The sequence below is a fragment of the Hypanus sabinus genome, chromosome 2 (genome assembly GCF_030144855.1).
Source record: "Hypanus sabinus isolate sHypSab1 chromosome 2, sHypSab1.hap1, whole genome shotgun sequence".
Taxonomy (NCBI): domain Eukaryota; kingdom Metazoa; phylum Chordata; class Chondrichthyes; order Myliobatiformes; family Dasyatidae; genus Hypanus; species Hypanus sabinus.
In genome coordinates, this window is record NC_082707.1 from 125,618,888 (window position 1) to 125,640,984 (window position 22,097).

A 22,097-nucleotide genomic window follows, 5' to 3' on the forward strand; every position below is an offset into this window, starting at 1 on the left:
CCTAGGGTTCAGGTGTTTTAAGAGGAATAGGATGGGAGGTAGAAAAGGGCGGGGAGTGGCATTGTTGGTCAGGGATAGTATCACGGCTATAGAAAGGGAGGACGCTGCAGAAGGAGTGTCCACGGAGTCAGTCTGGGTGGAAGTCAGAAATAGGAAGGGATCAATCTCTGTGCTGGAAGTAGTCTCTAGGCCCCCAGATAGCCCTCGGGACACCAAGGAGCAGATAAGTAGGCAGATTTTAGAATGGTGCACAAAATACAGGGTAGTAGTTGACCGGCACCTCCTGAGTGCAAGGGAGATAAATGGGGCTGAATTTGTCAGGTGTGTTCAAGAAAGATTCCTGACACAGTATGTGGACGGCCAATGAGAGGAGGGGCTAAACTGGATCTAGTTCTGGGTAATGAACCTGGTCAGGTGACAGACCTCTTGGTGGGGGAGTATTTTGGTGAGAGTGGCCACAACTCCCTTAGCTTCAGCATAGCTATGGAAGGGGATAAAATCAGGCGAAATGGTAAAGGGCTTAACTGGGGAAGGGCTAACTTTGAAGAGATGAGGCAGGAACTAGCGAGAGTAAATTGGAAACAGATGTTCAAAGGGGAAAACACAGAAGTAATGTGGGAGAAGTTTAGGGACCACTTGAGCTGGGTTCAGGATAGGTAAAGGGAACTGTGGCTGACGAAACATGTGAGGCAACTCGTCAAGAGGAGAAAGGAAGCATATGTTAGATATAAGAAGCAGAAAGTAGGAGGGGTTCATGAGAAATATAGGGTAGCCAGGAAGCAGCTAAAGAAAGGACTTGGGAGAGCTCATAGAGGGCATGAGAAGGCCTTGGCATGTAGGATTAAGAAGAACCCCGAGGCGTTCTATGCGTATGTGAAGAATAGGAGGATGACGAGAATGAAGGTGGGACCACTAAAGGATAAAGAGGGCAACATGTGCCTGGAGGCAGAGAAGGTTGGGGAGGTCCTAAATGAATACTTTGCTTCAGTATTCACAAGTGAAAAAGATCTTGATCAGGGTGAGGTCAAAATAGAACAGGCCTGTGTGCTGGACAGTGTGGAGATTACGGAAGAAGAAGTGCTGGATCTTCTTAAAAACATCAAGATTGATAAATCCCCAGGGCCGGATATGATACACCTCAGGTTGTTGTGGGAATTGAGAGAAGAGATTGCTGGAGCATTAGCTATGATCTTTGAATCCTCTTTGGCTACAGGGGAAGTGCTAGAGGATTGGAGAATGGCAAATGTAGTTCCCTTGTTTAAAAAAGGTAATAGGGAGAAACCTGGGAACTATAGACTGGTGAGTCTTACATCAGTGGTCTGCAAACTACTGGAAAGGATTCCTAAGGATAGGATCTACAAACATTTGGAGAAGTACAGTCGACTCATGGATAGTCAATACAGCTTTGTGAAGGGACGATCATGCCTCACGAGCCTGATTTTTTTGAAGAGGTAACAAAAGAAATTGATGAAGGTAGGGCAGTGGATGTGGTCTACGTGGACTTTAGCAAAGCATTTGACAAGGTCCCCCACAAGAGACTCATCCAGAAAGTCATGAGGCATGGGATAAGTGGAACCTTGGCTGTTTGGATAAAAAATTGGCTTAAAGGAAGAAAGCAGAGGGTAGTTGTGGAAGGAAAGTATTCTGCCTGGGGGTCGGTGATTAGTGGAGTGCTGCAGGGATCTGTCCTGGGACCCCTGCTATTTGTGATTTAAGTGACCTGGATGTAGAGGTGGAAGGATGGGTGAGTAAGTTTACGGATGACACGAAGATTGGAGGAGTTGTGGATGGAGCTGTAGGTTGTCAAAGGTTACAAGAGGATATAGACAGCCTGCAGAGTTGGGCAGAAAAATGGCAGATGGAGTTCAATCCGGATAAGTGTGAGGTGATGCATTTTGGAAGGACAAACCAGAAGACTGAGTACAGGATTAATGGTCAGTTATTTAACAGTGTGGATGAACAAAGGGACCTTGGGGTTCAAATCCATACTTTCCTCAAGGTCACTGCGCAGGTTGATAGGGTAGTTAAGAAGGCCTATGGAATGCGAGGCTTCATTAACAGGGGGATTGAGTTCAAGAGCAGAGAGGTCATGTTGCAACTCTACAAATCTCTGGTGAGACTGCACTTAGAGTATTGTGTTCAATTCTGGTAACCTCATTATAGGAAGGATGTGGAAGCTATGGAGAGGGTGCACAGGAGATTTACCAGGATGTTGCTTGGTTTGGAGGACAAGTTATATGAAGCAAGGTTAGCAGAGCTGGGACTTTTCTCTTTGGAGCATAGAAGAATGAGATGGGACTTGATAGAGATCTACAAGATTATCAGAGGCATAGATAGGGTGGATAGTCAGTACCTGTTTCCCAGGGCACCAATAGCAAACACCAGAGGGCATATGTACAAAATTAAGGGAGGGAAGTGTAGGGGAGACATCAGGGGTAAGTTTTTTATACAGAGGGTTGTGAGTGCCTGGGATGACTTGCCAGGAATGGTGGTGGAGGCTAAAACATTAGGGGTATTTAAGAACCTCTTGGACAGGCACATGGATGAAAGAAAAATAGAGGGTCATGGGGTAGTGTGGGTTTAGTACTTTTTTTAAAAAAAAGGATTATATGGGTCGGCACAACATGGAAGGCTGAATGGCCTGTACTGTGCTGTAATGTTCTATGGTTCTAAGTCATGCAGAAACTCATCAAATTCCTCAGACCAGGACTGTATGATTTTCTTTACCATATTCTCCTATTTCAGCTTCTGTTTGTATGCAGGGAACAAGAGCACAGTCCAGTACTACCGATCGCAGTGCAGCTGGACTTTGACAATGACCTTGATAGAGTGTAGCAGTGAAATCAGCAAGCTGCTGAAAAGAAATCTTGTAAATTCTTTCAAAAACATATGAATAGTGTCAAGGAAATAAGTACTTCCCTCTCATTCGGGATTTAATAAAGCAAGTTATTTGGTGATTACTTCATATCAGATTGTCAGATTTTTTTTTGCTAGTTGGCTACAGTGCTTCCCATTGGCTAAACATCAAAAAGTACATCATTGGGTAAGAAGCACATTGGGATGAGTTGATAGTGATAGATAGGGTGATATGTAAATTCAAGTTTTTCTTCTCTATTCGTTCAATTCTGCTGAACTCTTTATCCTCTCCGAATCCATGCGCTTTTCATGTACGTGCAAATTCATATCCAAATCTTGCTTCTATCCTCCACCAATCCATGAGCAGCTCCAATTCAAATGCTTTTCATTGCTAATCCATAGTCAGTCTTCCTCTATCTAAGCTCTATTTTTTTGTCATTCTTGCCTCTCACAGCCAAATAACTTGCTAGCATTTATAGCTAGCCTTTACAATCAGAGTCATTTTAGTTTAGGTATTCGCCCATTTGGTTTTACTGGGTTACAGCTTGTGTTTAAAGGCTGAGACGATCATGAACTGTGTCTTTCATCAAGGCAGTTCATTGCCTTGCAAGAAGGAGCAACACTCCTGCCTTTTAATATCCCCCATATTCCAAGAAAACATTTTTTCCATATCTAGTCTTCAGCACCAGAAATCTAACAGGAAAAGCTCTGGAATATCCCATGCTACTCAGGATTATTGTGTATAGTAATGCTTAGACAGAGTAGAAAAAGAGGATTTAATTGGAAGGATAGAAGGCAGGATAAATTGTATGTATTATAGTTTAAATTTATTAAATGGATAGCACAGAAACTTCATTAGATTATGCATAGCTATAAGATCATCCCTCACCCACCCACCACTACATGTTCAATTCAAGGCAAAATGTCGCACAGGCAGAAACCTACCTGCAGATTTTTTAAAAATATATACACTCCAAGTATATATTGGCCTATAAATCTGGTAAGGGACAGTCACGAGGAGCAAAGACAGCATAGTAAATTGTTGTTTGCTGACAACCATCAGACACTTAGAACCGTTGAACTATAGAACATTACAGCACAGAAACAGGCCTTTTGGCCCTTCTTGGCTGTGCCGAACCATTTTTCTGCCTAGTCCTACCAGCCTGCACCTGGACCATATCCCTCCATACCCCTCTCATCTATGTACCTGTTTGAGTTTTACTTAAATGTTAAGAAATGTGCATTTACCACTTCATCTGGCAGCTCATTCCACACTCCCACCACTCTCTGTGTGAAGAAGCCCCCCCAATGTTCCCTTTAAACTTTTCCCCCATCACCCTTAAACCATGTCCTCTGTTTTTTTTTCTCCCCTACCCTCAGTGGAAAAAGCCTGCTTGCATTCACTCTATCTATACCCATAATAATTTTATACACCTCTATCAAATCTCCCCTCATTCTTCTGCTCCAGGGAATAAAGTCCTAACCTACTCAATCTTTCTCTGTAACTCAATTTCTCAAGTCCCGGCAACATCCCTGTAAACCTTCTCTGCACTCTTTCAACCTTATTAGTATCCATCCTGTAATTCAGTGACCAAAACTGCACACAATACTCCAAATTCGGCCTCACCAATGCCTTATACAACCTCACTGTAACATTCCAACTCTTATACTTAATACTTTGATTTATAAAGGCCAACGTACCAAAAGCTCTCTTTACGACCCTATCTACCTGTGACGCCACTTTTAGGGAATTATGTATCTGTATTCCCAGATCCCTCTGTTTTACTGCACTCCTCAGTGTCCTACCATTTACCTTGCATGTTCTACCTTGGTTTGTCCTTCCAAAGTGCAATACCTCACACTTGTCCGCATTAAACTCCAACTGCCATTTTTCAGCCCATTTTTCCAGCTGGTCCAGATCCCTCTGCAAGCTTTGAAAACCTTCCTCACTGTCCACTGTACCTCCAATCTTTGTATCATCAGCAAATTTGCTGATCCAGTTTACCACATTATCATCCAGATCATTGATATAGATGACAAATAACAATGGATCCAGCACTGATCCCTGTGGCACACCACTAGTTACAGGCCTCCACTCAGAGAAGCAATCCTCTATTACCACTCTCTGACTTCTCCTATTGAGCCAATGTCTAATCCAATTTACTACCTCACCATGTATACCTAGTGACTGAACCTACCTAACTAACCTCCCATGCGGGACCTTGTCAAAGGCCTTACTGAAGTTCATGTAGACAACATCCACTGCCTTCCCTTCATACACTTTCCTGGTAACCTCCTCGAAAAACTCTAATAGATTGGTTAAACATGACCTACCACGCACAAAGCCATGTTGACTCTCTCTAATACGTCCCTGTCTATCCAAATACTTGTAGATCCTATCTCTTAGTACTCCTTCCAATAATTTACCTTCTACTGATGTCAAACTTACCAGCCTACAATTTCCTGGATTACTTTTAGAGCCTTTTTTAAACAATGGAACAACATGAGCTATCTTCTAATCCTCTGGCACCTCACCCATAGATACTGACATTTGAAATATTTCTGCCATGGCCCCTGCAATTTCAACACTAGTCTCCTTCATGATCCGAGGGAATACTCTGTCAGGTCCTGGGGATTTACCTACTCTGATTTGCCTGAAGACAGCAAGCGCCTCCTCTTCTTCAATCTATATAGGTTCCATGACCTCACTACTTGTTTGCCTCATTTCCATTGACTCCATGCCAGTTTCCTTAGTAAATACAGATGCAAGAAACCCATTTAAAATCCCCCCCATTCCTTTTGGTTCCATACATAGCCGACCACTCTGATCTTCAAGAGGACCAATTTTATCCCTTACTATCCTTTTGCTCTTAACATACCTGTAGAAGCTTTTAGGATTATCCTTCACCTTGATGGCCAAAACAACCTCATGTCTTCTTTTAGCCCTCCTGATTTCTTTCTTAAGTATTTTTTGCACTTTTATACTCCACATACCTTATTTGTTCTCTGTTGCTTATACTTGTTATACATCTCTCTCTTCTTCTTTATCAGAGTTCCAATATCCCTAGAGAACCAAGGTTCCTTATTCTTATTCATTTTGCCTTTAATCCTGACAGGAACACACAGACTCTGCACTCTCAAAATTTCTCCTTTGAAGGCCTCCCACTTACCAATCACATCCTTGCCAGAGAACAACCTGTCCCAATCCACGCTTTTTAGATCCTTTCTCATTTATTCAAATTTGGACTTTTTCCAGTTTAGGAACTCAACCCGAGGACCAGATCTATCTTTATCCATGATCAAGTTGAAACTAATGGTGTTATGATCACTGGAACCAAAGTGTTCCCCTACACACACTTCCATGAAATGAGTTCCTAACTCATTTCCTAATAGGAGATCTAATATTGCATCCTCTCTAGTTGGTACCTCCATATATTGATTTAGAAAACTATTTAAAACACATTTTACAAACCCTAATCCATCTAGACCTTTAACAGTATGGGAGTCCCAATCAATATGTGGAAAATTAAAATCCTCTACTATCACAACTTTAAGTTTCTTGCAGTTGTCTGCTATCTCTTTGCAGATTTACTCCTCCAATTCTCGCTGACTATTGGGTAGTCTATAATACAACCCCATTAATATGGCCATACCTTTCATGTTTCTCAGCTCCACCCATATGACATCAGTAGACAAGCCCTTTAACCTGTCCTGCCTGAGTAAGCATTTTCCCTGACTAGCAATGCCACCCCACACCCTTCATCCCTCTGCCTCTATCATGTCTGAAACATCTAAACCCTGGAACATTAAGCTGCCAGTCCTGCCTCTCCTGCAGCCAAGTTTCACTAATTGCTGTAGTGTTGTAATTCCATGTGTCAATCCACGCCCTTGGCTCATCAGCCTTCCCCACAGTACTCCTCGCTTTGAAATAGACACACCTCAGAAGATTTTTACCACCACACACAAACCTTCAATTTGTGACTTTGCATGAATTTTAATATCATTTATTTTCACCCCCGCTCCACTATCTGCTCTGTCACTCTGGTTCCCATCCCCTTGCAAATCTAGTTTAAACCCTCCCCAATAGCACTAGCAAACCTACTAGCTGCAAGAATGGAAGGGAAGTCTGAGGCTATAGATTCTCAATAGGACTGAACTTCAGCCTATTCATTGACCCATGTGCCATGTGTCACTCAACCACAACTGTTCACCATCGGTGTCAATTCCCAGCCCAATCTGTGATGCACATTTGCTTCCTGGGCCAGGGTTTCTCATGTTTTGCTAAGCTCGGTTTCTAAACGCTGCTGCTTCCACTTGTAACATCAAACAGTTGTTTAGCTTCTGGCTATAAACAGGAGTCAGTCTTCAGTTCTTAAAACATAAATGGCAAGCTGAAATTAGTTTGAAGTTTAAACAAAGCACTGTCTACAGGGCAGCTTGCAAACAACCTCTGTTTATAATACAGGTTAATTGGCACTTAACACTCTGCCAACTAGCCGCTTCAGAGGTGCAGTATAAAATGATGGATTACGTAATATGGCATGTTTCAAAACAGAGAAGCTGACTAAGTTGCTTCACTCAAGGAAGTTTGCAGACCAGATGTTTGCATATCAACAACTGATCTATTAATGATGGAAGTTTTATATACTCAAGGAAGTTATCTTTACAACTTTATTTATAGGTCGCTGGGAACTACATGTAATGCCTTGGGTAAGATTTCTACTGCTATTCTGTGAGGTATTTTTATTTTAGAAGTTTTCTGTAAAGCAGTGGGTCCTGCTAGTAATGGTATTTTGACTTTGGCTAAAGTTAAGAAGTCATGTTGGCCAACTTAGGAATGTTGTGTCAGCAAGCAGGACTATCTGGGTACATCACATAACTTTCTGCCCAGTGGAAGGTTCTGAAGGGCTGGGTGGGATCCGTTTTCTGAAGGACAGTAGTCTGGTTGGGCAGGAGCTGCCGAGCGGGGAAACAAGATGCTGCAGAATTGCGTTTGAAGGAGAGATCCCATTGTAAGAAGTGCTTTGTGCAGACAAATGGTTCTTAGGAAGAAGTGCCAAGTACTCCTGAGTTAGCCAATTCTTTTGAGAATGTCTTGAAGGGAAGTTCAAACTGTGGCTGGTGTCCTTCGTGCAGAAATGTGGGTTGAGCATATGAGTAAAGCGATATGCCCGACTACTCCAGAAGTGAGCTCCAACATTTATGTGCGCACTGGACTGGTTTAACTCTAATGGGCCTTTAATCTTTCTTTTCTTTTCATAGTAACTGTTCGTTAAAGTTGAAAAATTGGTAAAAATACTTGCTTTATAATTTTATGCTGGTGTATGATCTGTCATTTCTTAGCAATCGATAATTGTGGTGTGAGCAGTATTTACACAGCATTTGCTACAATCATTCTTCCTTAATCGAAACATCCTAACTTTCCTGTTTGGTTGAACCCCAAATCATACTGACCCTAAACGTATAGTTTCTGAAAGATGGCCTTTTCACCACTGCGTCACATGGTTGTTAGCAGAGTTATCTAATGAGCCCTGGTGAGAGGGCTGCATATATCTCCAAGAAGCTTTTAGACATTTTGTGTAAAAAGGATATATGAAGAAACATGTGTGAAGTCACTCAACTGGTAAAGAAAAGGTATAGATGTAGAGAGCAGTTCAGGCTTATTAGGAATTGGGTAAGGAACACTAAGACTCATGAAGAAACATGGGGTGAACAAGGATCCATTCAACTGGCTTCGACTTCTACAACTGGTGATTCATTCATCGGCATTGTCGGTATGTCTTTCTAGTTTATAGGAATTGTACCTGTGTTTTGGAAATGTTTAAGATAGAAATCCTCTGTGAGTGTTAAATGTGCTTTAAGAAAGTTGTTTGGATTTAAATGTGTATCACTGAAAATAAGGGAACTACTTTATTAGCTGGAGGTACCTCTTCCTTGTTCAGAAGAGGGGACCCACCACTCAAATAGTGGGTATTGGCTGCTAAACTCACCATGGAGAACAAACGGGAAGTAAATTAGTCTTTGAAGATTGGGTAGCTACAGTATAATCTCCATTTCGTGAGAGTACTCGTGGCTATTTATATCCAATAGGGCTTACCATCTTCACTTGAGTTGAGAAGTTGGCAGTCAGCAAACCAATCACAAATGCATTTGTATCAAAGCTGTTGACTGCCAAACAGCAAGAAGCCTTTTTATTTTTGAAACTGACCTTCAGATCCTGAGTACTCTCTCTGATAGTCAATTACTGGTGCATGAAAGACCTCTTATCCATTATAATCGAATACAACTTCCAGAAAATGACTGGACCTTACCGTTCTCCATTTCTTGTCATCTCAAGTTCATGCACTCTTACAACTTGGTGATTAGTGATTAATGATTTTCTTAAAAAAAAATCTAGTGCATCAAGCAGTTGAGAACAAGACAATATTCTAAAATAAATCTCCTGCAAAAGATGATTGGAATCACTCAAAATCGCTGTATTTGATCTCAGTATCTGATCCTCTGAGAGGATAATTACTTCCATGCTTACTAGTAAAAGTATTCACTGGTGACTGGTGGGAGGGAGGCTATAATTATCGTTTAAGTGATCTCTCCTCTGCAGCTTTGCTCCTGGCATTGTCAATTTGCAATATCCCCAAGATCGATGTCACCCTCAGGGTGAAATGTGTGATGAGTGGTGATGATGAAACATGAACGATTGCTTGGGCAAGGTTTGAGCATTCAGGCAACTGTTGGAGGGAAAATTCCCACATGCACTTAGATCAAGAAATTTGTGAGCAGGAGCATAGATAACATCAACCTGCAGTGCACCAGTTTACCAGTTTATGTCATCTTAATTGACAATTAGGGAACAGATAAGAACGGCAAATTATTGTCCCATGAACATGACATTGTCTTCTATAATTGAACTTGAATAGAAGTTTGATACAAATAGCTTATTCACTTCCAGGAAATTGACTGTATGGAACTGCTTTGAATGAGAACAGTCATGTAATTATCTGATTTATGGCTCTGCACAGACACAACAGATAAATTGTTCACTTTATCCCTGTTCTTTTTTTGAATAACTGCAGAGGGAAAGATTGTGAATCTGAGGTCATTAAGACACACTGGCCTTTCATTAAACATGAGAACAGTCTAAGAGTGGAGAGAAAGCAACAGAACTCTTCCAAGTAATCAGGCTGAAAGGTTTGAACTTTGCACATTACTAAGAAGGGCAAATTCCTCACGTCCTATCAAAGGAAGCAAAGCTCCCTCTCGTTTCCTCATGACTCTTGAAGAACATCCACTCAGATAGACCAAGCACTTTAATCTTATGGAGTGTAATGACACAATTGTTTAGCTCCAGGACCTCCCAAACCCTCTGGGGTTTAATCTTTCTGGGTGCATTTTCTGAAACACCCCCAGGAAGTTTAAAACTTAATTGCTGTAATCAGTTACATGTTGCATTGATTCAGAGAGAATATAACTCTGGATTTTCAAATTTATGGAAATATTTGCCACACAGACTGTCCTCAGGTTATGATCACCTGACTTAATAGATGCTAATATGAATGATCGAGTCTCTATTGTACTGTTAGTTCAAAATTTTGAGAGATGCACAAATGAATGACAGTTCTCTTTCTCTCTCTGTCTTCTAGTGATTGTTCTTTCTTATCGGTCTTAGGTATCGTTGATACTCTGCATTACAATATAGTGGAGATCTGGTCAAGTAACTTCTGTGTGTTTTCTGACATAGGCAAAATCAACTTATGGACGTCTGTAATAACAACTTCTCAGGCTGCTTAGGGATGACCTGTGGTTACATAATTTATTCTAGATACACTTTGCCAAGGCAACTCACATGGAGAGATGACAATGATGAAGAGTAGGAGAACCAAAGGGGGCTATTAGTGTGGAGAAGGTTCAGATGAAGAATGCAGTGTTGAGTATCTACTGCAAAATTAACAGCTTTAGGAGGTACAAAAGGGCGCTCGTGTCTTAACAAGCACCTGGGCAAGATGGTATTTACTAATAATGGACTGGGAGATCTGTGAAGAGGAGGGGCTAGATGCCTGTTTGAACTTGGGACTGGTTTATTATTGTCACACGTATAGAGGTACAGTACTGTGAAAAGCTCATCTTGCATACTGTTCATATATATTAATTCATTGCACAATGCACTGAGGTAATACAAGGTAAATCAATGCAAAATCAAGTTTAACAGCTACAGAGCAATAGACAGCAATGAGCAAGTTCATGACAAGAATTAGTCTCATCATACCAGGGAACCATTCAATAGTCCTCTAACAGCAGGGTAAAAGTTGTCCTTTGAACCTGGCGCTGCATATCTTCTGTCCAATGGGAAATGGAGAAGAAAAAAATTCCCAGCAGGGATGAGGTCTTTGATTATATTGAGGAAGAGTCTTGGCCCGAAGTATTGAATACTTATTCATTTCCATAGATGTTGTTTGTCCTGCTGAGTTTCTCCATTGTTTTGGGTGTGTTGCTTTGGACTATGCTGTGGAATTACTAAGGCAGCAAGAAGTGAAGATGGAACTCATGGAGGGGAGGCAAATTTCCATGATGTGCAGTGTCCACAGCTCACCACTTGTAAATCAGGCAAATTTGCTTGCTGACCAGGCATTGGATGTTGAACCTCAGAGACTGGATCAGTGATTGGAAATCAGGAAAGGAAGCTTTGAAGCTTGAAGCTGACAGAGTGGTATTGTAATATCATGTTGGAATCATCCATGAATAGAAGACAATAAGGTGAAAGTAACAAGAATTGACAAGAGGGAGTAACATTCAGTCAGTAGCTGATGGATGATGTGAATGAGTGTCTGAAGTTCATATAGGGTAAGGTGTAAACTTAGAGGATCACTGAGGTAAAAGGAGGCGGCCTTTCTGAATGGATTGCTGCCTCCCTTGAGATAGGAAGCAATGTAAGCAAATAATGGGCAATAGAAAGGAATGGTTTGGTTGGCTGGGTCTCAGCGAAATGGAGGAAGACTGGAGGTCAGATTAACAGGAAGCAATTGTGCCATTGGTGATTTTAGTGAGCGTGGTAACTAGTGAAGTCAACATGGAAACAAAACTTAAGGGCTTCCACAAATGGTGTTGAGAGAGCAGGGAGACGTGCTAACAAAACCCATAGAGAGAGTGCAAGCTAGAGCTGTGAAGGTATTTGGTGAAATCAGGAGGAGGAAAGAACATCTTTAGGCAATGTGCCACTGATGCAATTGGCAAGTCTTTGCAATCTTTGATGATGTAATATGTACCATCTGCATGTTCAATGGTATTTGCTTTCCTAAATTTTTAGATGATGGATGTGAAAAAACTAAACACATGGTTATTGTTTTCTGATGAAGAACACTACTCTGCATTCTAGTCATGCAGAAATACCTTTTAGACTTCCCAGATTCCTGGGTACCACGCTTGGACCAAAGGTATGATGACTGAAAGGGGTGTTTTCAGATTTTGACTTGTGAGCCAAGACTAGGCAAAGAACCTGTGCACAGCTTCATGATTATTACCATAGATACTGAAGAGCAATGTCACTCTGGGGGCCAATAAATATGTCAGGACTGGGAAAAGGGAGCACTGCGATGATGCAGTACATCTTACTCATTGTGCAATGTCTGACTGTGGTGAACTTAATTCTGACAATGAATAAAGTGAACAGAAAATTCATGCTCCATAGAGACTAAAACATCTAGTTCATCAATCACAAGGGAAGGTTTTTACATCATGAACTGGCAATATAAGCCTAAAGCTAACCCACCATACAAGTCATTGCCTCAGAGTGCACATTGTGAATGGTAGTAATCTCAGCAGGTGGTCTATCAGTCTGCAGATGCACGCCAACAGAACGAAAAGAAGAGATGGACTAAATTATGAAAACAGCAACAGAATGCCAGAGCTCCTTTCACTGCATTCTTTTCATTTCCACATCCAAATTAATCCATTGTAGGACTAATTAAGGCACTGCTATTGGCTTTTAAACCTCCATCATATGTGAATTTTGGACAAAGAACCACAATATTTTCTGTGACGCTCAAGATCGAATAGCCTTGCACTAATATAGTCCCTGTCTCCTGGCTATCGTGACCACGTGCATAAATATACTGATCAGATTTTCTGCACCTATGGTGTAGGGGTATTAGATGGTTACATGGAAGCTTAAATGGATCTAGTTCTGTCCCCGCAAGTTAAAATTAGATGGTAAAATGTATATGGGTGTGTAGGGCAATGTGGTTGAAGTGCAGGTCTCCTTTGATAACCAGCAGAAAGCTACTATTACAGTGATGCTTCCACCTATTTCCTCAGATTGTGAGCAGATGGAAAGTACAACATAAAACTAAGTGGAAACACAGATGTTCATAAAAATGCAAACAGTTGATCAGGTGTCAGAACCATTGTCATATTAAAGCACATTGTCCATCTGTCATCTGAAATTTCTAGTCACACCTAAAGGAAAATAGAGTGATGTGCTGGATGCAAACAACTTACTGACTTGTTTATATTAGAGTCCTCCCTTTCCCTAGGAGGCACTGAAAACCATTATTTTTACATCTATTTCAGTTGCTGATAATATGCATTTCCATAAATAACTCCTGTCAGTGGTTCTTAGATCTGTTTGGTGACACGATGGATTGCATAATGAAGGATACATTCATTCTGAATGAGAAAAACACACTACTCCAACTATATACTTGATAAACGTGTTTATTCATGAGTGAGATGTATCCCTTTCATCAGTTCCTTTTGAAAATATAGATAAGTATAATGTTCACAGTCTTCATTCCTGTCTGAGGTGGAACCACACCACCTATTAAGAAACCTCACTGCCATTTCAGAGACCTTGTCTTCTGGAAGTCTTCTTCAGGAAGTTATATTAATCGGTCTGTTGCATCTTTTTTAGATCAATGCCTGGTATTAAGCCAATAAAGAATGAAATATGGGACATTAAGAGCAAACCTGTTCCCTCTTTTTGGTGCCAGTGTGCTGCAGATCTAGGCTTCCTGTTGCAGCTGTGAAAATACATCTGCAACCCTGAAGACTTAATGAATTTGCAACTTTTTGCAAAATGGAACCTACGAAATCCCAAAGTGCTTCGCTGGTTCGGTCAGTGTGTGTTTTGTATTTTGTGACAGGAGGTGGACATTTTTTGGCAAGGTGGATATTTTGACAACAGATAGAGTTTCTAAAGAACAAATGTGAGGAGATAAGGATAAACATAATGGGGGATTGGAATGGAGCAACCTAATTACTTTTCTCTTGTAAAAAAGTGTATAAAAGTGCTTTAGTTAAAAAGTGCCTTTTCTCCTTGGAGCGACGGAGGTTGAGAGGTGACCTGATAGAGGTGTATAAAATGATGAGAGGTATTGATTGTGTGGATAGTCAGAGACTTTTTCCCAAAGCTGAAATGGCTAGCACGAGAGGGCACAGTTTTAAGGTGCTTGGAAGTAGGTACAGAGGAAATGTCAGGGGTAAGTTTTTTTTACATAGCGAGTGGTGAGTTTGTGGAATGGGCTGCTGGCGGCGGTGGTGGAGGCGGATACGAAAGGGTCTGGATAGGTACATGGAGTTTAGAAAAATAGAAGGCCATGGTTAACCCCTAGGTAATTTCTAAGGACATATTCGGCACGGCATTGTGGGCCGAAAGGCCTGTACTGTGCTGTAGGTTTTCTATGTTTCTACAAGATCGGAAACTGTTCTTCAGCATAATATTTGGAGGTAGTTTCCTCTTTGCAAGTAAAATAATAAGTGCATTAATAATGTGATCCAGTCTGAGTTTGTTGTAGATTGTTACTTAGAAGACCTAGCTGAAAGGTACATGACACAGCAGTGAGACATGAGTATGTGAAAGTTGCCATCTCTTGATGGATGGAATAGAGAAAGTGATTCTGCTGGAACATGTACTACAAATGATTGATCAATTAGATAAAACAAACTATTGAGAATCATTCAAAGTGAATGTCTTCAGAGGCTAGTATTCAGACTGAGACCTGATGAATTACAGAAGTGAAGGTCAATCAGAACATGACTAAGGTAGTGGGTGGGTTGGTAGGGAGGAGAGCACCAAGCAAAATGGATGCCACTTATTAAGAGAGAGGCATGCATTGAACTCCCTCACAAATATAACTGTTATACTTAAGGAATACAGCTATATCTATGATTAGGAATGGCAGACTTTGAATACTTGTTTCCAAACTATTAACTTTGTTTTCTAGTTACTAGTCAAACAAAATTACTGCACTATAAATTTTCAAAGAAGGGAATAGATACTCACCTATGAAAGATCAATGATAATCATCTGACCATGCCTTCTATGCCTAAACAATTCAACTGTTCATCTTAATTGCTGCCAGTGACCCAGCTTCAAACACTCTCTCGGCAGTGTATTCAAGGTACTTAACCACTCTCTGCTTCAAGAGTATCCTCCTCTTATCCCCTCTAAATCTCTTCCATTTATCCTGAACCTAGTCTAGTGTCACCTACCTCTGATATGGGGAAAGCTTCCGGCAGTCTACCCTCAATCATGTCCCCTTTTAACCTTCACTCCATGGAAAATAAATCCAGCTTCTCCAGTCTCTCCTCTGCACCATCCCAGGAAATCCCAATGAATCTCCTTTGCACCCTCTCTAGCTCACCTTTTGTATGCAACTCTAGCTGAAGTCTGACCAAAGATTTTATAAAGCTGGAATATGACCTCCTCACTTCTGTATTCAACACCCAACAAATTAAGGCCAGAATATGCTTTTCTAACAAGCTACCTGCCTGTGTTGGCTCCTTCAAGGATCCATTGACTTTTACTCCAGAGTTTCTCTGTACTTGCTTCGTAAGACACTCCCATTCACAGTATGCATCCTTGCATCATTAGTACTCCCAGAAAAACCCATCACATTGCCTGGATTAAGTTCCATCTGCTATTGTTTAGTCCATTTCATCAACATATTGATAGCTCTCTGCAGTGTAAGACTACCTTCAACATTGAAAGCAACTATGCTAAATGTCCACAAACATACTGAACATATCTCCACATTCACATATCACATACTGTAAGAATTATAGAACCACTGGATAGCTTGTAATAAACCACTGCTAGATCAACCTGAAAACATTGAGACAAATTTTATTGTGAGATGTTTAGAATGTACCATTTCTGATTAAATACAGGCCACAATAAATCAGAAATTTTCTTTAGTACAATAAATAGGCGGGCTTTAATTCCAACTCCTTATCAAGGTTTTGGGGGTAGGAGAGGGGGGCGATGGAGAAATTTAACAAACAAATACCTCTTGAAGCTTCATTAATGCCTGCCATAATTCCCATTTGTATTAACAATACACTACAAGGTATAATACATCTCCTTCATACAAGGCCATATTAAACTAAAAAAAAATCCAGAACTTCAAAACTTACCAGAACCTTACAAAATATTCTGAAAAGTTCAGTTTTCATTTATTTACAAAAGTTATCAGTTATTTTCTATTATCTTGGCAAAAACAAAATGTCTGTTTTGATGGAGAAGGAATGGCACTGCAAATGTTTATGAACTCTGCACTCAGCACAATAGCCACTATCAGTAGGAAAACTGAATCCGCCCCAATGGAAGTCACAGTAATTTCTCCCCAGGACTAACAGGTCATGTCATCAATGTAACTCAAAACCTATTGCTTTCTTCTGATTGAACCATTCTTAAACAATGATTTTCCCCAAAGATCTGAATTGAAAATATGTTAAAGAAATGAAGGATATTTCTTAAAAAATAAAACTAGCTTGTTATTAAGACTCTAATAGAATGCCAGAGAACCTCAATTGAATGCATTGTTTTGGTCACAGTCTGTGCTATAATCTAAACCTATACAACAAGGAAGGTGCAAACAGCATTTCACATGCGCTTTTAGAAGTGTGAGAAGAAAGCCTTACAGTACAGCAGACGCAAAACTGTACCTTTCTTTGTAAAATCAATTCAGATAAAGACACTCACACCGTGCATTATTTAGATCTGGAAAAAAAGAATTCTGAAACTGATTTTTAAAATACTGAACAAAAACCTGAATGATTCCCAACCACAGTGAATGATTAAAGAAATGTCACATTATTAAAATACAAATCAACATTTCTGGAATTCAAAAATCCTTTTTTTTTGCTTTCAAGACTCCTAAAAGTTTCTGGCATGTAGCTGACTTAAGTTCTCCCTCAAAAACACAGTATTTGATATCAAATGAAATAATGAAAAGCAACTAATGTCTGTCATGGCAACAAAAAATATTAAAGCCACAAAAATGGCTCAAAAAGTAAAATGAGCTTTACAAACAGAAGATATATATATATATGTGCAAAATCTGACTTTCACATTTTAACAAATTTGGATGCTGATGTAAGGCAAGCAAAGATGTATCTGGTGTGCAGAGAACAATCATTCATTCAGCTTGTGATGAAAGTGCTTGGGTTTTTTCTAAAATAGAACTCCTCGCAAACAGGAATCACAATGACTCTTTTTAACAAGGGTTTGTTTCTATTCTTGTGGAAGTCATTTCATGTCAATCGTGTTGAAAACCCACTCAGTGAATTTCTTCAGCTGTGCGGATGCAGTCTGGGACTCCTCCTGCAGCCGCAAGTTGTCCTCCCGCAGGTGCTGCACCTCAGCTTGCAGTGCAGCCCTGTCTTCCTTTGCCTGTAGAAGAAACACACATGGGGGTGATTTGGAGGCAGCATATAGAGTACAGAACATAGCCCCTCTCTGCGCAACAGGAAGCCGTCTCAGACTACAAATGCGGAGCGTAATCAAATCAACAGTTAAGCAGGGAAGGTCATCATGCTGCCCAAGTGCAATGTCATTACAGATATCAGAACATCACTAATCATGCTTACATAGCAATTAATACCTGGCAGTGATCAACTTCAGTACAGCCAGATCATAAAGGTGGGAACTGGGTATAACCGAAGTCCATCAATCAGATTGAAGGGTTACCATGGTTGATACTAAGTACCTGTCAAATCATTTAGGTGGACGGAATGATTCTATAACAATATTTCAAGCAACATTCAAGGGGAGTTTTCCTGGCTGTTACTTATCTATCAATCAATATTATTAAGACAGCTTGTCTGCTCATTATCTCATTGCCATGTGGGAGGTTGCTGTGACAGAATTTGTTGCACATTAATGCAGTGTCTTAAGGTAAGAAAAAATACATTTATTGTAAAACAATGTGTGATGTTCAGAGGCCATGAAAGCCATTAAATAAATGCAAGTCTGCTTTCTGATCAGTACAGGGAAATAATTAAGATATGTCATCAAAAAAAAAGGCTGGTTTTAAATAGAAAATGACAAATTCTTCAGAGTAATTGGCAAAATGATACTTTTGTTGTCATACAACTGAAGAGAAATCATTCAGCTGACAATGGACAATGAGTTATTTATGGTCACCAATGGGTTGTCTAGATTTCAACAGTGAAATCCTCACTGTCCTCTGTAGCATTGCCTCATGCTGGGCTATCCTCTGGCAGTGTACTTCAGTGAAATTCTTTATGCATGAGCTTGGACAGTGTCAACAAGCCACAGGACCTTGTGAACAAGTTCAGTGTTCAACCTCCACAGGGGCTCATTCAGGTCAGAGCGTGTGGTTGACACTCTCTTGCCAAGGAGCTAGATACGTTGCAAGGATTAGCAGTACATATTAAGTTCAAATTATTAAATGCTGGCTGCGCACCTTGCATTGAACAAGGCCAGCAGGAAGATGCACTTTATCCATACAGAAACTTTACTGTATATGCAGTACTTAATTACTACGTTGATGACATTGTTACCAAATTTGAGGATTAACACAATATGAGTAAGAATTTCCATACCCGATCTTTCCTTAAAAAATATCAAAGGAGAAGAAATAATGTGGTATTATTAAAACATATGTTTAGGGACAAGGGCCCTAACTGGTCATGAACATAGAAGGGACCTCATTAAATTAAACATATTCCACAAAACACATCAAGATTGTCAGGCACGATGAATTTAAGATTAATCCAGTCTCTTAACTACCATAAGTCTCCACTTAAGGAAAGATTATCTACATTCTGGCAGCTTTCTGTTTTGCAGCAAACATTAATTTTTATGAATTGTATTTCTTATTCTTACATTAGCCAAGAGTGGCAAACCACTTCCCTTCAGACACCCAGTGTCAGTACTAATTAGTTTCTGATCAAAATAGAACAAATATACAAGAAACAGAATACCTAATCCACCCAACAATAGTTGAATCTTGCTGTTCTCCACTCATTACAGCAAAGTTCTTTCTCACTATCTTCACCTCGATCCTAAAATATTTTTTTCCCCCTTTTTCTCCATTTCCTACTTCTCTGCTTTGGACAGATAGTAGAGCCACTGGACAACTACAATAGACACACAAATTCAATCCTGACTGGTGCAGTTTATGTGAAGTTTGCAAGTTCTCCCTATGATGGTGTGGGTTTCCTCCAGTTACTTCGTGTCCCAAAAATGTGTGGGTTGGCAGGTCATTTGGCAACAGCAAATTGCCCCTTTTATATAGGCAAGTGGAAATTTGGGGGGCAGGGGGAAGGTAGCTGAGAAGAATTTTGAGGCAGGAAATGTAGTATCATTTAAGAAGCAGTTGCATGTACATTGAAGGTACATGGAGGTGCATAGCTTAGAATAATAAAGGATTAACATACAATTATATTAATCCTTTTTTGATGGCTGGCGTGGACTCAGTGGGCTGAAAGGCCTATATCTCTAGTTTTGGTTGCAGAATAAATATTTTCAAAACCGTCTGAGAGAACATTTTCCATCTGATTCAAGTCGTGCCTTGGGCCACAATGTGGGGGCACACAAAATCACGTTTAAACATCTCAATAATATCTCAAGTACTCCACTCCAGTGTCAGCACACTTTTCTTGCTCTGGTTGTGAGTGGGAACAAAGAATCAAAGAAATGTAAATAAAAATTTATATTATTTCTGCACTGGCGCAGCACTATTCACGACTGAGGGCACCATCCCTCTCCAGCACCAGCACCCGATGAATGTCAGACACAGTTAGAACACTGTGTACTGTTCTGGTCGCACGTTTAGAGGAGAGGTATAATTAAACTGGAAAAAGTGCAAAACAATATGTACAAGGATGTCGGAGGACTAGACAAATTGACTTACAAGGAGAGGATGGCCAGACTAGGAGAATGAGGGGGTGACCTGATAAAAAGTTTTCAAATTATCAGTATATATTAGATGGATGGTAACAGTCCTCTCCTCAGGTTAGGAGAGACCAAAACTAAGGGGCATAGATTTATAGTAAGAGGGGAAAGACTTGAAAAGGACCCGGGGAGCAACTTTTAAATGCAGAGGGTGATAAGTATATGGGACAAATGTTTGAGGCAGGTAATGTAGTATCATTTAAGAAGCACTTACATGTACATTGAAGGTACATGGAGGGGCAGGGCTTAGAGCAGGGGTTCCCAACCTGAGGTCCACAGACACCTTACTTAATGGCATTGGTCTGTGGTATAAAAAAGGTTGGGAAGCCCGGCTTAGAGGGATATGGGCTAAATATGGGAAACTGGGATTGTCTGGGTGGGCACTTTGGTCAAAAGGTCTGTATCCATGTTGTATTGCTCTATGACTCTGAGATATTGTGGAAAGGTTTACATCAAGTGACAGTATAGCTAGACAATGTATCTCAAATGAAAGATGATGCACTGTCACTTGGGCAGAGTTTCTTCTTGCACAGGACAAAGAGGGATGTTCAGATTTTGTAACATCAGTGAGTGATTGCACAGATGACAACTTATCACCTACCCTCCTCAAGTCATCCTGAAGTTCCTTCAACAGCATCTCCAATTCAGTCACCTTGCCAGACAGAGTGGTAGGTGATTCCTCTCTGCAAAGAAAACAAAAGTACACTCAAAAGAGCATTCCATCAAAATAGGACAGGAGAGTCTTATTTATGTCATGAATTTGGGTCAGCACTACAGAATTATTCTTTTCTCACTACCAGTATGGCACTGTGGGACAGGATGTTACTAGTGGGAAACCTGCTGTTGCCACATATGGTCAACAAGAGACGGAAAGAACAATTCCCCACCTCGCCCAACGTTATTTTCCTGCTCTTCAACCAGAGGTTCCTGACTTCCCTGATATTTAATCTGAAATTAGATCAATACTAGGAAATTCTTTTTTCCTCCCAGATGCATATTGACCAGCTGTGCATTTCAAGCATTATCGATTATTGTCTCCATCTTACATTGTTAACAACCAAGGGGAAATCAGTTGTAGTTTCCCCTTAGGACTAAAACTCTAATATACACTTGAAAAGCAGAGCTTTTGCAGATAGAGATTTAACCTGTCCACAGCCACTCACAATAAATATTTCATCATTTTTAATGCAGTTGTTGTTGGTGTCTCATAGCACTACTTATAACAATTCAAAGATTATATTTAAGCATTATACCATGTAGTGGAAACTTTGAAGAGTAAAGGCATGTTAATAACACATGGTTGTGAATGGACAAAATCAGTGAGTAAGTACAGGGCTGAAAGGATTTGCCATGAATGACAAATCCTTAGAATGTGTGAGATTATGCATGTATGTGATGACTGAATTTTGGTAGGATAACCAATCTATCTATGGGCAAGATAGAAAGATGTCTCTGCGATTTTCATTGCAAATTTTAAAAATCTGCACCTCGGGTAGTTTGAGCATTACTGTTTACAGGAGAGAAAGGTTGGGAAGTGGCAAGGCTATGCATAAGCATACATAGAATCCTAACCCTGATTTTTATAAACACAAACACTGAAAGTAATGCTACAATAAAATATCAAAATACATTTGCATGATCTGCCAAGACAGAGTGACAGAGTGACTCACCTTCTGGGTATTCCCTGTGGTGACGTGAGAATGTCTACCTGACTGTTGCTGTCAAGGGATAAACTATCAGGTCTGTGGTCTGCGTCATCAACACCAAATAAAGAAGCTCTTTGGACTGGAAAGAGAGTAAATACTGGTAAAGCTCACTCTTTTCATACTTTGAGGTACAGGTTCATAGACATTTATAACCATGTTATTAAATGCTCCTAAGTGCACTAACTACATGGACCACCATAACACACTTCACTTCTCCAACTACTGCTGGCAATTGCAATCGCTCTTCTCAGGGGATGGCAGGTGGTCAAACTGGGTTGCTGCATGAGACACTTTATAGTGACAAAGCATTTCATTATAGAGATTCAACTATTTATTGAGAT

The 22,097-nt window shown here is 40.3% G+C and overlaps 1 protein-coding gene across 22 annotated transcripts in view; it reads right to left on the reverse strand.

Moving 5' to 3' along the window:
• Positions 1–15,957: 15,957 nt before the first annotated feature.
• The window catches only part of sipa1l1 (signal-induced proliferation-associated 1 like 1), a 392,549-nt gene continuing 386,409 nt past the window's right edge, over positions 15,958–22,097 (reverse strand). For all 22 annotated transcript variants that reach the window (XM_059954480.1, XM_059954471.1, XM_059954439.1 and 19 more), the window contains 3 exons: positions 21,721–21,835; positions 20,652–20,733; positions 15,958–17,521 (listed from right to left, as the gene is read on the reverse strand). In XM_059954480.1, coding sequence (XP_059810463.1) covers positions 17,378–17,521; positions 20,652–20,733; positions 21,721–21,835 — 341 coding nt within the window. In that variant the 3' untranslated portion in view covers positions 15,958–17,377. The remainder of the gene's footprint in view (positions 17,522–20,651; positions 20,734–21,720; positions 21,836–22,097) is intronic.